The sequence below is a fragment of the Leptonychotes weddellii genome, chromosome 6 (assembly GCF_054177405.1).
Source record: "Leptonychotes weddellii isolate Sample4059 chromosome 6, ASM5417740v2, whole genome shotgun sequence".
Lineage (NCBI taxonomy): Eukaryota > Metazoa > Chordata > Mammalia > Carnivora > Phocidae > Leptonychotes > Leptonychotes weddellii.
Genome location: NC_138374.1, coordinates 44,295,244 through 44,309,248, shown reverse-complemented (window position 1 = coordinate 44,309,248; position 14,005 = coordinate 44,295,244). Strand labels below are relative to the sequence as shown.

The 14,005-nt window shown below is 57.0% G+C and overlaps 1 protein-coding gene across 3 annotated transcripts in view; it reads right to left on the bottom strand.

Moving 5' to 3' along the window:
* The window catches only part of DLG5 (discs large MAGUK scaffold protein 5), a 102,684-nt gene that overhangs the window by 14,182 nt on the left and 74,497 nt on the right, over positions 1 to 14,005 (bottom strand). For all 3 annotated transcript variants that reach the window (XM_081824020.1, XM_081824021.1, XM_081824022.1), the window contains 12 exons: positions 12,273 to 12,365; positions 10,864 to 11,883; positions 9,954 to 10,077; positions 9,477 to 9,621; positions 7,954 to 8,066; positions 7,212 to 7,301; positions 6,752 to 6,902; positions 3,510 to 3,672; positions 3,250 to 3,383; positions 2,439 to 2,585; positions 1,001 to 1,184; positions 333 to 481 (listed from right to left, as the gene is read on the bottom strand). In XM_081824020.1, coding sequence (XP_081680146.1) covers positions 333 to 481; positions 1,001 to 1,184; positions 2,439 to 2,585; positions 3,250 to 3,383; positions 3,510 to 3,672; positions 6,752 to 6,902; positions 7,212 to 7,301; positions 7,954 to 8,066; positions 9,477 to 9,621; positions 9,954 to 10,077; positions 10,864 to 11,883; positions 12,273 to 12,365 — 2,513 coding nt within the window. The remainder of the gene's footprint in view (positions 1 to 332; positions 482 to 1,000; positions 1,185 to 2,438; positions 2,586 to 3,249; positions 3,384 to 3,509; positions 3,673 to 6,751; positions 6,903 to 7,211; positions 7,302 to 7,953; positions 8,067 to 9,476; positions 9,622 to 9,953; positions 10,078 to 10,863; positions 11,884 to 12,272; positions 12,366 to 14,005) is intronic.

The window sequence follows — 14,005 nt, the reverse complement described above, 5'->3', positions numbered from 1 at the left end:
GATACTCACACACACCGCAGATGGATCTGCCGACGTGGGGTGGGGGGAGACCAGGAGAGGAGTGCAGCGCACAGGAAAATGGGGCTCTGCAGCCTCAAAATTTCCCAAGCCCCAAACCCTAAAGAGGGAGCCCATGTGGTCCTGCAGGCCCTCAAGCAAAGTTTCCCTAAGTCACAAGCATCTAAGTCACAAGCCGTGAGCACGTGGTTTGGGGCCCAAGCAACAAGGACCACAGTCCGGCCCTCTGTGTTGCAGAGACACTCACCAGGACCAGTCTCCTCAGAAGGCACCTCCCCTGGCCCCAAATCCCTGGAACCCCTGGCCCCTAGTACCTGATGTAGAAGCTGTCGCCAGGCAGGCCCCTGACCTTGGTGAACTCCTCAGGGCGGTACTGCACCTTGAGACGGACACTGTCCTTGGGCTTCAGCATCTCCACGTAGACCTCCTCCACAGTCTTATTGCGCACATCCAGACTGCCATACTGCACAAGGACAGGGGACTGTGCTCAGAGGGCAGAAGCCAGGGGCGCCTCTGGCACCAGTGAGCGAGCGGTTGTGGGATAAGGCAGAGATTTAAGATCCCCTTCATTGGGAATCTGCATGCCTCGCCTCTGCAGGTAAGGCTGAGTCCTCTGCCAGGGTCTGCTGGCCTGTTTTTACAGCCCTCACTTGCTTATACTACCTTTTGCTTATACTACTCGTGTCTTTGAATATCTATGAACCATCTCCCCCATCAAATGGGAGACCCAGCAAGAGGGAGAGGACGCTCCATCAGACCATGGTCCTGCTGCTGACACAGTAGAGGATCCTCCCTCCCGACACCAGTGCCCAAGCCAGGGCCCCGCTCACGGCCCTGTGACCCGTCCCCAGGGTCCTGGCAGCATTCAGCACCACCAGGGGGCGCCAGGCACGACAGCCACCCCGTGCCGCTGGAGGGTGCAGGAAGCCCGCGGGGCTGGCGGGGAGGGGCGGGGCCTGCCGCTCAGCAGCTCAGAACTCACCTCGAGGATGAGGTCTCCGGGCACAAGGCCATCAGGGCCCTTGGCTGAACTGTCATCCTCCACCTCCGCCACGAACACCCCGTGCAGGTTCCCTCCACATAAATGGACTCCAAGCTCCAGCTGGGACTTTTTGATGAAGACGACTCGCGGCTCTGGGGTCTTCTTGTTGACATCTCCCACCATCCTTTGGGGAAGGAAAAGAAAGTCCCTCAATCACAGACAGGGGGAGCAGGGCGTGCAAGACTACACAGTGGCTAATGCCCCGGCAGTTTTCCCTTTACTCCGTGAGGTCTCCCGGCGCTCCCATCCGGGTTCTGGCTCCAGCGACTTTAGTTTACAGGCTGGAAGCTGAGGTTTGTAGAGGTGAAAACACGGCCCCAGTTGAGAAAGCCAGCTGGGGACCGAATGAAAACCAGTGCCCTGCTTTCTGGCCCAGCTGTCCGTTGAGTGCCGTGGGGCTGCCTCTCTCCCCACCTGGACGGCACCTGTTCTCCTAACCCTGTTCTGCCTGAGGAAAGTCAGAGCCGGTCTCACAGCCCAGGGCACAACAGACCACTTGGCAACGTGTACGGAGCAGCTTCTCTGGCCCAGGAACTGTGCTACGCCACCAAGAGGGGGCCCCTGGCCATCGGGGAACCCACAGCACAGCGAGGGAGACACTGGTGAGCACTCAGAGGGGAGGAAACGGGACAGCGATGGGGACCTGGGGACAGGCCAGCTGTGGTGACCGCATCCAAGTCCCAACGTGACAGATCCAGGGCAGGAACGCAGAGCGGGCCTCGTTCCGAGGGAGGCCAGGGCTTGGTCCGGGCCTACGGAACGATGGCTGCGCGCCCTGGCCCGTGCGGCCCTCTCCCCATCTTCCCTCTGGCTCCTGTGCATGCCCTGCCTCCTCCTGCCCTCTGTCCATGCCTCCCGCTCCCCCCATGTGCACAGCTAACCCCTGCTCACCCTGAACATGTTGACTTAACTGGCTCTGCTCCCTGCCACACTCTTGCTCACTGCCCCGCGTGACCTGCTCCGGCCCTCCCAGCACGTGCTGCACATGCCTGGACACTGGCCTGTCACCCTCTAACCCCGGAGCTCCCTGGGGGCGACTGCTGGTGGCAGCCACAGCCCAGGACCTGGCTGGGTGGAGACTAAAGACAGACCACGAGTAACTGAGAAAAGGAGGAAAGGAAGAGAGGCAGAGCTAGGAACAAGTCAACGAGGAAACAAAAGAGAAAAAACAAGAAAGTGAGAAAGGGCAGGAGGGCGGGAGGAAAGGAATGCCATGCTTCCCACCCCAAGGCCTGACAGCCTGCTATGCGGCCGGCCGTGGCCCTGAGGGGACGGGGGGGACGCCGGCAGGGTGTGCTCAGGCCACGACCACGACCGCCTGCCCCACCCCCCAGGCCGGCGCGCACAGACAGAAGGCTCACAGCACGCGTTGGCTGACCTGGAACTGGGGGTGCTCTGCTTGGCCGGGGGGGTGCCAGGGCCCTCCTCCTGCTCCATCAGCGGGTCAGTGACAGAGGGGTGCTCCGGGGCGGTGGTACTGCTGCCCTGGAGCGTGGAGTGGGTGCTGGCAGGGTCCAGGTGGGAGCTGGGGACGGAGGGCAGGAGGAGTAAGGAGCAGCCCGCGGTCCCCGGCCGTCCTCAGCCACCCCCTCTCCGGTGCTGACCATGGCTGGGGAGGGTGGAGAGCAGGGACTGGGTCACGGGGCTTGGAGCCCGGAGAAGAGCAGATGCCTCGGGAGCTGGGACTCAGGTCGTCCACCCTGTAGGATCTGCCTGTCCTCAACCTGGGGATCCTCTCTGAACATGTGGGCTGGGGGCCCACAAATTCACCGTCCCTTTGCCTCTGTTTGTGCATCTTGTCCCCCCTTGGCTGAGCTGCGCAGTGCTGCGTGGCAGGGGCAGGTCTCCCCCTTCCCCCGCATGCCCGGCAACCCACAGCTCAGGGGCAGACATGGACAGGGGGCCAGAACCCTCTGTGCGAGAATCCCGCCCCCAGGGCCTCCGTTCCTGGCTACCACACACCTGTGGCGGGGGGCTTCCTGCTGCACGGGGGGAGGGGATCCAGCCATGTGCTTCCACACCCTACACCTCACATCCTCCTCCTCCTCCATGTTCCTTTTCCGAAATCCGGGGCTGGCCAACTCTCCTCTTCCGGCCGCTGAATGGCCGGAACTCACAGTCAGCCCCCGGGCTGCACCCTCTGTCCTGCCCCAGCCCGGAGGCCCCCCATGGGAAGCCCAGGCGCTCACCTGGACCGAGAGTGGCTGCTGAGCTGGTGCATGTGTGGGTTGTACTGGGCCAGGATGGTGACAGTGTCACACTGCTGCCCAATGATGAGCCGGGCCTGCTGCTCCGTGGCGCTCCGCAGGTTTATGCCATTGAACTAGGGAACAACCAGAGCATGCTCAGTGCCGCAGTGGGGGCTGGGGACCGGGGAAGCACAGCTCTTCCCAGGAAGGGAGGAGAGGACAGAGGGAAGAAGGCAGTGCAAGGGGCAGCTCTCACTCACCTCCAGTAACTGATCCCCATACTCCAGGCCGGCTTGGTGAGCGATGCTCCCCCCTGTCACCTTGGAGACGTAGACGCCACCCTTCTCTCCACTCACGATGGAGATGCCCAGCGGCTCCGAGCCCTTCTGCAGCTTCACGTGACGTGGCTCCTCTACATAGGGCCTTGGAACAGAGCCAACAGTTGCGGGGACTCAGACACAACGGAAAGGTCTGGGGCAAGTCTGCAGTCAGGCATGCAATCACCCACGCAGGAAAGGCCAGGGACCCCCGGATGCTCCTATAATGACGAGCTGGGTGGGAACGCGATGACCCCACCTTCGTGTGGCAGTGATAGGCTTTCCCGCAACCTCATGCAATACAAACACAACAGGCCCCCAATGGCCACAGAAGCGCCCAGTCCCAAAGACACAGAGAATGGTCCACCCGAACTATGAACGCTGACACAGGCAGGGAAAAAGCACAAAGAGTTTCATAACGTGAGAGGAGTTGCTGTAACAAAATGTGCAATGAACAAACCCTGGTGGGGTCTCCAGACTCCCCAGGAGGAAAAGAAGTGGCTCCTGGGACAACAGTCACCCAGAAGAAACAATATAAAGTATCAGTTTTTATATCTACCAGTATATACGGTGATGTACAATGACCACGGAAATGAAGCCGCTGCAAACCCAAGCCATTAGAAAGGGAGTGGGGAGGCTGGGAGCAAGGCGGGGACCATGCACTTGCTGGCCCGGGGGGGGGGGGTGGGGAGCCGTCCGCCGTGACAAGGGCACGAGGGGGCTTGGGCAGGGACCTCATGTCAGGCCAACCTCAGACTCCTCAGGGAGGAGAACCTGGGCCTGGCGGCCACGGGCAATCTCAAGAGAAATCTGTGGTGGTGGAGACATCTGGAAGGTGCAAAAAGTTAGAAAGAAGAGAGGGATGCTCAGAGAAGGATGACAGACGCCTGGAATCTAACAGACAGAAAGGCAGCCAGGTGATGCAGAGCCGTCCCGGGAGAACTGTGCTGCATGCTGCCCCTAAGCTCTTCCCTCAGAACAAAATCATAGCCAAAGGTGAAGGGAGGAGCCAGCCGGAGTGCCATGTCCTTGGGCTCCCCTCCAGAGCACGTGGATGGGGACAGACGTGGGTGGAGACAGACTCATGCGGTGATGGACAGCCAGGCCCCTGAGCCACCCCTCCCCTGCCACCCAGAGGCACAGCAGTCTCTCCAGCTCAGCGAGCCTCAGGCTGGGACCCCACCACCCAGGGCCCAGTCCTCTGGCAGTCTGAGATCAAACTCCTTCTTGACTTGTCCCTTCACCTCTCCCCTTCCCAAACTCACCCGCACTACAATGCCCTTCCAGACTCATCACATATCACAGTGCCAGGTAGTTTGGAGTTGTAAGGGCCCATATATATATGTATATTGAACTAGGGAACATCCAGAGCACGCTCAGTGCCGCGGTGGGGGCTGGGGACCGGGGAAGCACAGCTCTTCCCAGGAAGGGAGGAGAGGACAGAGGGAAGAAGGCAGTGCAAGGGGCAGCTCTCACTCACCTCCAGTAACTGGCATATATATATATATATATATATGCTTAACAAATATATATATATATACACACACACACACACATACACATATATACATGCTTAACAAAAGGGGAACAGCAACTGAGGAGATTATATGTGACTTTTCTTCTTTCTACTTTCCTCTATCTTCCCAGTTTCCTCTAATAAGAAGTTACACGATGATGTACGTTAGAATCGGGGGGAAGAAGCTGTTTTCCCTTCAGTCAAGTCACACACATTAAACTGTACACCTCTGACTACATCAGAAGCACCGTGAAGGCAGGAACGTGGACACCCTCCTCTCACCAGAGCAGCTCCCGGTTCTCTGCACGCTGTAGGAGCTAACTATGGGATACCTGATGGCAGGGGACAGGCCCTCTCTGCTTCTAAGGAACCCACTTGAGTTGGCGGAAGATCTTGCTGCTCAGTGACCTGAGCTGGGGTCAAGTAAAACAACCCCCCCGACCCGGGGACTTGGTGCAGGTTTGTGTTCCCATGTGCATCACGTGGGTGAGACATTTCCACATGAATTGCACCTGCTTCCCCTACGGGCCCAGGTGCACTTCTGGGCTCGTTAATATTCAATGGTTGTCAGGGTACCTGTTAGGTTGTCTTACAAATTCAGATTTTTCAAGTCAAATGATTTTCTTAATGCAGAGCCCACCCTGCAGGGTTCCTTCCATGGCTCAGAAATGAGGGCCCTCAGCATTTTGGATTTGAGTGGACAGGAGTGGCTCCATTCCTCTTAAGTGATTAAATAAAAGCAAGTTCCAGTTTAATCAGATCCCCTGAAGACTGACAATCTAGACAGGACCTCTTAACTATAAATATGATCTGGTAAATTCAACTCTGAAACAGCAGAGGTGGGTGAGGGGTGTGGAGCTTGTGGGGGGAGTGAGGGACCCCTTAGAGGATGGGGTCCAACCGTCTGGACTGACATCAGCCTCAAGTTAACCCGAAATCTCAGCAGATTGGCCAGCATTTCAAAACAAACCAATAAATGGCTAAGCTATACTTTTACATACATTTTTTTCCGGCATGTTTTATTTCACAATAAAAAGCCTGGGAATGAGGGGGACAAGTGATGCAGCTGTGTTCTGGAGCCAAAAAGCAAAGAATAAGAACGAGCCCTGATTCTAAGGAAGGTAGGCCAGTCACCAACCATGTGACCACAGATAGGTCACGCCAACTTTCTGGCCTCAGTTTCCTTATCTGTAAAAGAGAACCAATGATGATGACGATGATGACTATGCACGATGCTCACAGGGTCACTGTGAGCATTTCATGACTTAACACACGGAAAGTGCTTAACCAGGGGTCAGGGAAGCAGTGAATGGTGCCACCACATCATCTCGGCCAGGTGGCCCCCAGCATCATCTGCTGCAGCTCAGCCCCTCCCGTGGACATTCTGTGGAAGGAGCCCACCCTGCTCCTCACCTTGCCGTCTATGTGCACCCCACCTCCTGGCACCATGCACCTGCAGGGCTTCCTTGTGAAGGGCTGAGGCGGCACACCAGAGAACGCTAGGTGACCCGAAGCAGAGAGGTCTCGCCCTGGGATCGACTCAGCTGGAACCCTCCAATGCACCTGCTGCTTCTACCAACAAGCCCACTCCCTCAACCAAGCCCTGGCCTGCTGTAGGGATGTGCCACACACTGCCGTGCCCATGGGACAGATGCTCAGTAGTGCTCACCTGTCCTTCCTCCGGTCCCCGAGGGCCACAGGGTTGACGGCAATTCTGGGCAACGTGGAGGCTGAGGTCTGCGACTGGCTACACGAGGACAGGGTGTCGATGTTCAGGGGGGACTGCGGAGGTGTGCTGCATTCCGAATGTGACAACGAACCTGTCGGGAGAGGTGCAAAGGAACTTGGGCTCTGCAATCCGCATCTCCGCTCCCCCATGGCCCAGACCAAGAGGGAGGCACAACCCAGGCACGTGGCTCCACGCGGCGGCCACGCCACATGACCTTGAATTCGGGGGCTGGGCTCTGCATGGCCTTTCTATCTAGCCCCTCGTCACCAGGCCTGACAGCCAGGCTCAACCAGCCTGCGTGGACCGGCTGAGCAGAGGAGGAGGTTACACACTGTGCCCAGCCGCTGCACCACGAGACCAGTGCGAGCCAGCAGGCCAGGACGGGAGTGCAAGTTCTCACCTCTGTCGGAGCCCACAATGGACCGGGGGTATCTTGGCGTTGACGGGATTTTAATGCGTTCCGCCTTGAACTGCAAGTTGCTCGAAGACCCTACAGTTCCACGAGGAGACAAAACTTCAGGCATGTGATTGAACACTGCCCTCACTCCCTCGCCACCACGTTAGTACTTAGGGAAGAAGCACAGTCATGACAAATGCAAAGCGGCCTTGCCACGTATCCCCGAGGGGGCCTACGTGTGAACCGGTCAAGAAAAGCAGATACTCAGTACCCAGGGATCTGAGTGAACTGTGCGGGTCTGGACTGCCCCAGAACAGGATCACACGAATCTCAGTGACAGAGGGGACTGCTTGCTTCCACTCCACGTGGCTGGAAGTGGTGCCACCTGAGTCTCTTTATGAGGTAACTGCTGGTCTCTACCTCTGGGTTGCATTTCCCACACATGAACAGCACTACAAACCCCCAGAATCATGGACAGGCTCATGGACAAGCTCAGGGACAGGAAGTGAGAATCGTGGGCCCAGAGGTCCCCTGGAATAGCCGCATGGCTGCCAGGGAAAGCCTAAGAGACACAGAAGGCTGAAGGAGAAGGCTCCCAGAGCAGTGTGGGGCCAACCTCGGCCCCAGAAGCAGAGAAGGGTCCGGGTGGGCAGGCCACCTGAAAGTCTGGCCATGAGGATGCAGGTAGAGAGGGAAACAAGGCTAGTGCCCCGCTATGGGGAGAAGGTTCTAGTGGTACCATTACCAAGGCGGGCGCTGGAGGGCAGAGAGTTGGACCCGTGGGAGGCTCTCATATCTGAGTAGTCACTGCCAACCCTGTGGCTCAGGTCCAGGCTCAGGCGTCCCTGGTGCTGGACGCTGCGAGAAAACCAGACATGTGAGGCGCTCGGGAGGAACACCAGGCCTGGACACGGCCACTGGGGAGAAACAAGCAGCAGGCCTGGGCCAAGGCCTCCCTGAGCCCACAGAAGCCACTCGCCGCTAGGTAGGAAGAGCGGACTGCCACGCTCACAGGCCGCATCTAACGAGGGCCCTGCCCACAGAGAAAGGTCCTGCTGTGCCTGTAGAGGAGTGGCATACCTCCAGTCTGGCACCAGGACTGGGCTCACCGGGAGCAAGGGCTTCCGCCGGGAAAAACAGGCTCTGAACCCTGTCCGGGCCCAGAGAAGTGGAGCCTCTCCTCCAGGATGGGCGGGAGAGGCTGGATGGGCATCGAGGACCTCGGACGGGGACCTGCACACCTCGCTCAGGACAGCTGCCTGGGACACTGGAGGGCAGAGAGCCCAGGCCTCACCCACCTCGGGCAGGCCTACAATCAGACCCAACAATGTCCTTGTCTAGGTGTGTAATGAGACTGTCTCTTCCCTGCCTAAAGCCCAGACTAGAAAAAAATCCCAACTCCACATCATGGCCGCAGGCCCTATAGGATCCATGCCCTATAGCCTGTGTGCTCTTCCTGACCTACTGTGCCCATGCATGCTCCCCTACTCTGTCCCAGAGCCCAGCACACTGTTCCCAGGTGTCTGTGGCTCCTACAGCCCTCCTTCCTGGGGACTTCACCCAGGTCTTGTGTGGCTGGCTTCTTCTCAGCCTCCCGATGTCGGTAGCACCCCCCTCCGCTCCTCCCAGGGCCCTCCCCTCCATCCTCGTCTACAGCCTAGCTGGCCACCCTGCTCTGTGGTCTTCAGAGCGACCCAGCACCACCTGGTACCACCCCGTCTTGTGCGTCTGCCTCCCACACTCGAACATAAATGCCCCATGAAAAGCACCTAGTTTAGTTGATTTAGTTCTCCACTCTATATCCCTCTGGAACTAGAAAAGTCCATGCCATGTAGTAGGTGCTCAATTAAAATTTGCCAAACAATGAATGAATGGGTGACCCTGAGCCAGTCTGTTCACCTTTTAAGGCTCAATCTTCTCATCCATAAAACAGAGCCAACAACAGTCCTTAGCTCATGAGGTTGTGGTGGCCATTGAATGAGATGAGGTTTACAAGGGTCCCAGCACAGTGCCTGGCATGTGAGCACTTAAGCACCAGCTGCCATCACTCTCTCTCTCTTTAAATACCTCTTCAAGCTCCATGCTAGGAATGAAGAGAGGATCCTTAGCGTTCACTCTTCTTGGGGCCCCAGCACTGCTCTAACCAGCCCGTTCCCGGCTAGGCAAGGACACTTCTCTGCCCGTGGGCCACTCTGTGCACCAGTGGCTTCATGTGCCCAGGGGCTTGGCCGCCCAGGGTGCAGGGAGGTATGGGGTGACTTCACATACCTGGAATGCAAACCCTGGGGGCCGACCTCTCTGGGCACAGGTGGAGAGCTGCAAGGGCCGACCCTGTGGCTATGCACGGTGTAGATGGGGTTCCTCAGGATGGAGCTCACAGTGGTGCTCGGGGTCATGCTCCGGGGTACAGTGCCTAGAAATGGGCTGGGTAAGAACAATCACCCCAAAGCACCCAGCCAGCCCCAGACCTGTGCAAGCTCTTGGCTTTCTCCATCTGTAAGATGGGAGAACTTGCTTTATTGCTTCCTATTTCTCAGGTTGCTATGGAAAAAAGGGGCCCTGAAAAGCTAAGAAATGTCCCTGATACAAGACTGAACATCCCAGACAGGGCAGCCATTGCTAGTTCTCTGGACCTCTGGGCTGAGGACACACAGAGGCACCTTGAAGTGACCGCCTCCACTCTCCCCAGGAGCGAGCAGCCCTGCGAGCCCACCATGGACCCTCCTCCCCGCCCCGACGACTCACCCACAGATGCCCTGCCGGGGTAGAATGGGGGGTTGCTGTGCCGGCTGGAGTGCCCCGGTGAGTATGGGGACCATTCCTGGAGCTCTGGGCAGAGTTCTCCACTGGCCGGGATGCACTTCTGCTCCTGCAGGACCCAAGACAAGAGACAGTGGCCGGAAATGGACATGCACAGGTGTCTGCAGGTCTGTCCCCTAAGCACTAGCTCGCCCACTCGGACACACGACGTGACAGTCAGGAGAGGTCACTGCTCATTCATGTTGCCTCAAGCAACCGGAAGAGAAGAACTTCCTTCGACACTACTCTGGAAGAAAACCACAGAGAAAGAACCTGGTCTCTCAAGTAAACAAACTGGGTAAAGACACGGAATGCGTGAGTGCGTCAGGCACATGTATGTAACGGCTCCTCAAAACCTGCATGGCTGGGTGAGGGTCTTCGTCTGCAGAGTCGTATGGATGTGGTCTCCAGCTCCCATCTGGAGACAACTACAGCACCCAGCACCCACCAAAACCAGCCCACCGGACATGGACCAGCCTCCTGCTGCCAGCCGACAGATTCCCAGGTGCTACCTTCGCCCCCCCGGACCCTTCCAGGCTGGTCCGTGTCCCTTGCTTTTGTTGTGCGAGTTCAAAAGCTTCTTGATGAAAAAGCAAATCAGACACCACAGCCAAGAAAATGTTCCTGTCTTGGCATCATATGCCATTAACATGCATACCCCCCTACCCATTCCTTTCCAGTCTCCTAAGGAAGGCTCCTTCCCACCGGCATCCACCGGCCACCCCACTCCCCTTTTCCTCGGACAGGTGCTTAGAGCAAAGGCAAAGGAGCCAGGGCTAAGCACGACGCTGGGGACACCAGCTCAGGGCCCCTCCCCGTGCCTTCGCCCCGTCCCCACCCCGAGGCTGAGCCCCACCTCCAGGAACTGAGCAGCAATCACCACAGGAGCCAGCTTCGGCCGAAAGCTAGGAGCGGACTTGGGGCGACGGCGCTTCTGCCCCAGCTCGTCCATTTTCTGGGAGGTGAGGTCCCCGTCACAGGACTTCTTGGCAGGCAGGTAGGAGGAGTCCCCGTCCCCTTCAGGGTAGTAGCTGGAAGCAATGCGGACCCTGCCCTTGCGAGGGGGTGAGGTGTGCGTGGGTTCGCCGGGGTCCACGTCAGGGGGCAGTGCGCTCGGGGGGCTGGTGGACGGGGAGCTGCCCACCAGAGTGGCCTCGGACTCGGAACTGGTTTCCAGTCTGTGCTGGAACTTAATGGAGTCACTCCTCCTGGGAGGTTTTGGGGGCGTCAGAGGCCCCATCCTCTTGGAGGGCTGGGGGGAGTGAGCAGACCCAGGGCCAGGGAGCAGGTAGTCTATTTTGGGGGGAGTCTGGGGGCGTTTGAAAGTGTTAGGGTCAAAGATAGACTTTCTTTGCTTTGGCTTCTTATAAACAGAGAGCTTCTCGGGCCCTGCTGTGGAGCCCAGCACGGCCTTGGGCCAGGTCCCGCCGCTGCTGGAGCCTTCGGGGTCTGCCTTATCCAGGGGGGCCTCTGCCGCCCCACAGGGACCCCCCTCGGTCTCGAAGGGCAGCAGTGGTCGCCGGCTGCGCACATCCACCAGCCCGTAGCCACGCTCCCCAGAGGTGTCTGAGCGGAAGGAGCTCAGGCTGCGCTCAGAGGCGCTGGGACAGGCCTGGGGGGACACTGGGAAGGGTCCCCCAGGGAACGGCTTGTGCAGGAAGGAGCTGCTGCCTCCCGGGGGGCCCAGCTCCCTCCTGTCCTCCAGCCTGTCCGCGTAGAAGATGTCCGTCTGCGTGGAGTTATTGTGCTGTAACAAGCTCCGTTTATTCTGAGCCTGGACCTCGGGGCCGTGGGCTCGGACGCTCAGCATCTTATCAGAGTCCTTGATGGTCTCAAAGATGTTCTGGCCACTCCATGAGGAGCTCTGAGGGAACACCTACGTGGGGATCGCAGAGAGTGAGAAAGAGTGGGTAAGACCGCAAAACCAGGCTCTGCCCACGAGCGCGGTCCCCATGGGGTGGGGGAGGGTCAGCAACGGGCCACACACACCCCAAAGTGTGCCCGAGTCTCTCAGATCACCTCATTTATTCAGTTCAGATTCAAATGTATACCACTGTCCTCAAAATGTCCCTCATGTCTTGTTTCGCTTTTCTTTTTAAACCAGGATCCAGTCAGGGTCCATGCACACCCTGCACTTTGTAAATTAATACCTTTTTTTTCAAGGACTCCCAGCGATGCAGAGTAGCAGCTCAGGTATATGGAGCTGAGGCTTTGCCTGCCCCACAGCCGATGAGAGCAGAGCTGGTGTTGGGTGGGGGTCCTTACCTTCAGGAGGGAGAGGGTCAAGGAGTCCTGGCAGCTACGTAGCAGAGATTCACACTCATTCAGAGATTTGTTGTCCAGCGCAATGCCATTGATCTAGGGCCAAACAGAGAGCCATCGGGCCCACCACCAGGTCAGGGTCTCTACCAGCCCGTTCTGGACGGTGGGCCTGGTTCTTCCGTAAGGGGCCCAAGTCTGGAGTTGGCAAAGGAGAGAAAGCCCCTCCCCAATAAGGCCTGAGAAATCCAGTGAAGCGGCTTCCAAGGCAAACAAAACACACAGCCTTAAAATCACGTTAGGGGGAGGTGCCTGTCTGGTCCCAGTCATGGGGAATGACCAGGCTTTGTAGCTGGCTGCCGCGTGAGGCATGGCCACGGCTCAGAGCTCCTTCACGCACAGAATGGAAGATAAACACGCCTGACCCCGGGTCAGGAGCCTAAAAAGGAGATCATGGTGTGGAAGGCCTTTGTAAACTGTTAAGTGTCAGGTGAGATGAGATGTTACCATTCCTGTTCACAAAGATTCTCGTAATCCCACAGGCCTACACCTCTGTCAACATTTCTCTCAGATATGTTCCCATCTTTTAAAGAAGCGTATGTGCAACAGTGAATGGTGAGACTGGGATGCATCCAGACCGTGGAATGCTGCCCAGCAGCAAAAAGAACATGCTAATGGTACCCCCAGCCACCTGATGGGTCTCACGGGATCACGCTGGGACAGCCAATCCCAAAAGGTCACATACCGTACGATTCAACTTAGATAAGGCTCTTGAGGTGACAAAATTATACAGATGGAGAGCAAATTAGTTGCCAAGGGTTATGGATGGGGAATGGAGAGCAGGGCTATGGATGCCTCTATCAAGGGGTAACAAGAGGGAGATCTTTGTGCCCGTGGAATAGCTCTGTATCTTAATTTTGTTGTTGTTGTTACTTAAAACGTGATAATAAAATGACACAGAGCTACACATGCACGACTCTGTTTGCCTGGTTTGGATATTATATAGTCACATAAATGTAACTGTCAGGGGGAACTGCATGAAAGGTACATAGGACCTCCCCATACTACCGTCGCCACTTTATATATTTCTCAATAGTATTTATTTAATGTCATAACCGAATTATTTCTCTAATTATTTCAAAACCAAAAGTTAAAAAAAATAGAGTGATTATTTTGGGGTGATGGATTGATTCATTTGGTTGTTTTTTTCCTACAACTTATCCACATCTTAAAATTTTTTCACAATGGCCATATTGCTTTCAAATTCTGGCATCCCCCGAAATCTGAAAAACACTGGCAAAGATGAGAAGCAATGAGCTCCCACACCCTCTGCAGGTAGGATCGAAAAGGCCAGGATCTCTTTGACCACATGGGGGAGATCACGTCAACTGTTAAATGCTGATGCCCGTAGATCCCGCAATCCGCCCCCCACAGGGAAATCACGCCGGGGCACACTCCCGTGGGTCCCTGTGGACAGATGCAACGGTGGCCTTGCAGCCCTGCTCGTAAAAGCAAAGATGTCCTGACTGTCCATCGGGGGGACTGGTGAATGGCCACCACTAAGGAATAAGCAACTAATTAGTTACTGACATGACCTAGGCAGATCTAACGATGTGACTATGGAACAACCTTCAGGGCAGGCTGTGGGAAACAAGAAATGAGGTTAGCAGTTCAGTCTATTATGATCCCATCTGGGTGGAGAAGAAGAGAGGAGAGGAGAGGGGAGGGGAAGGGAGGGG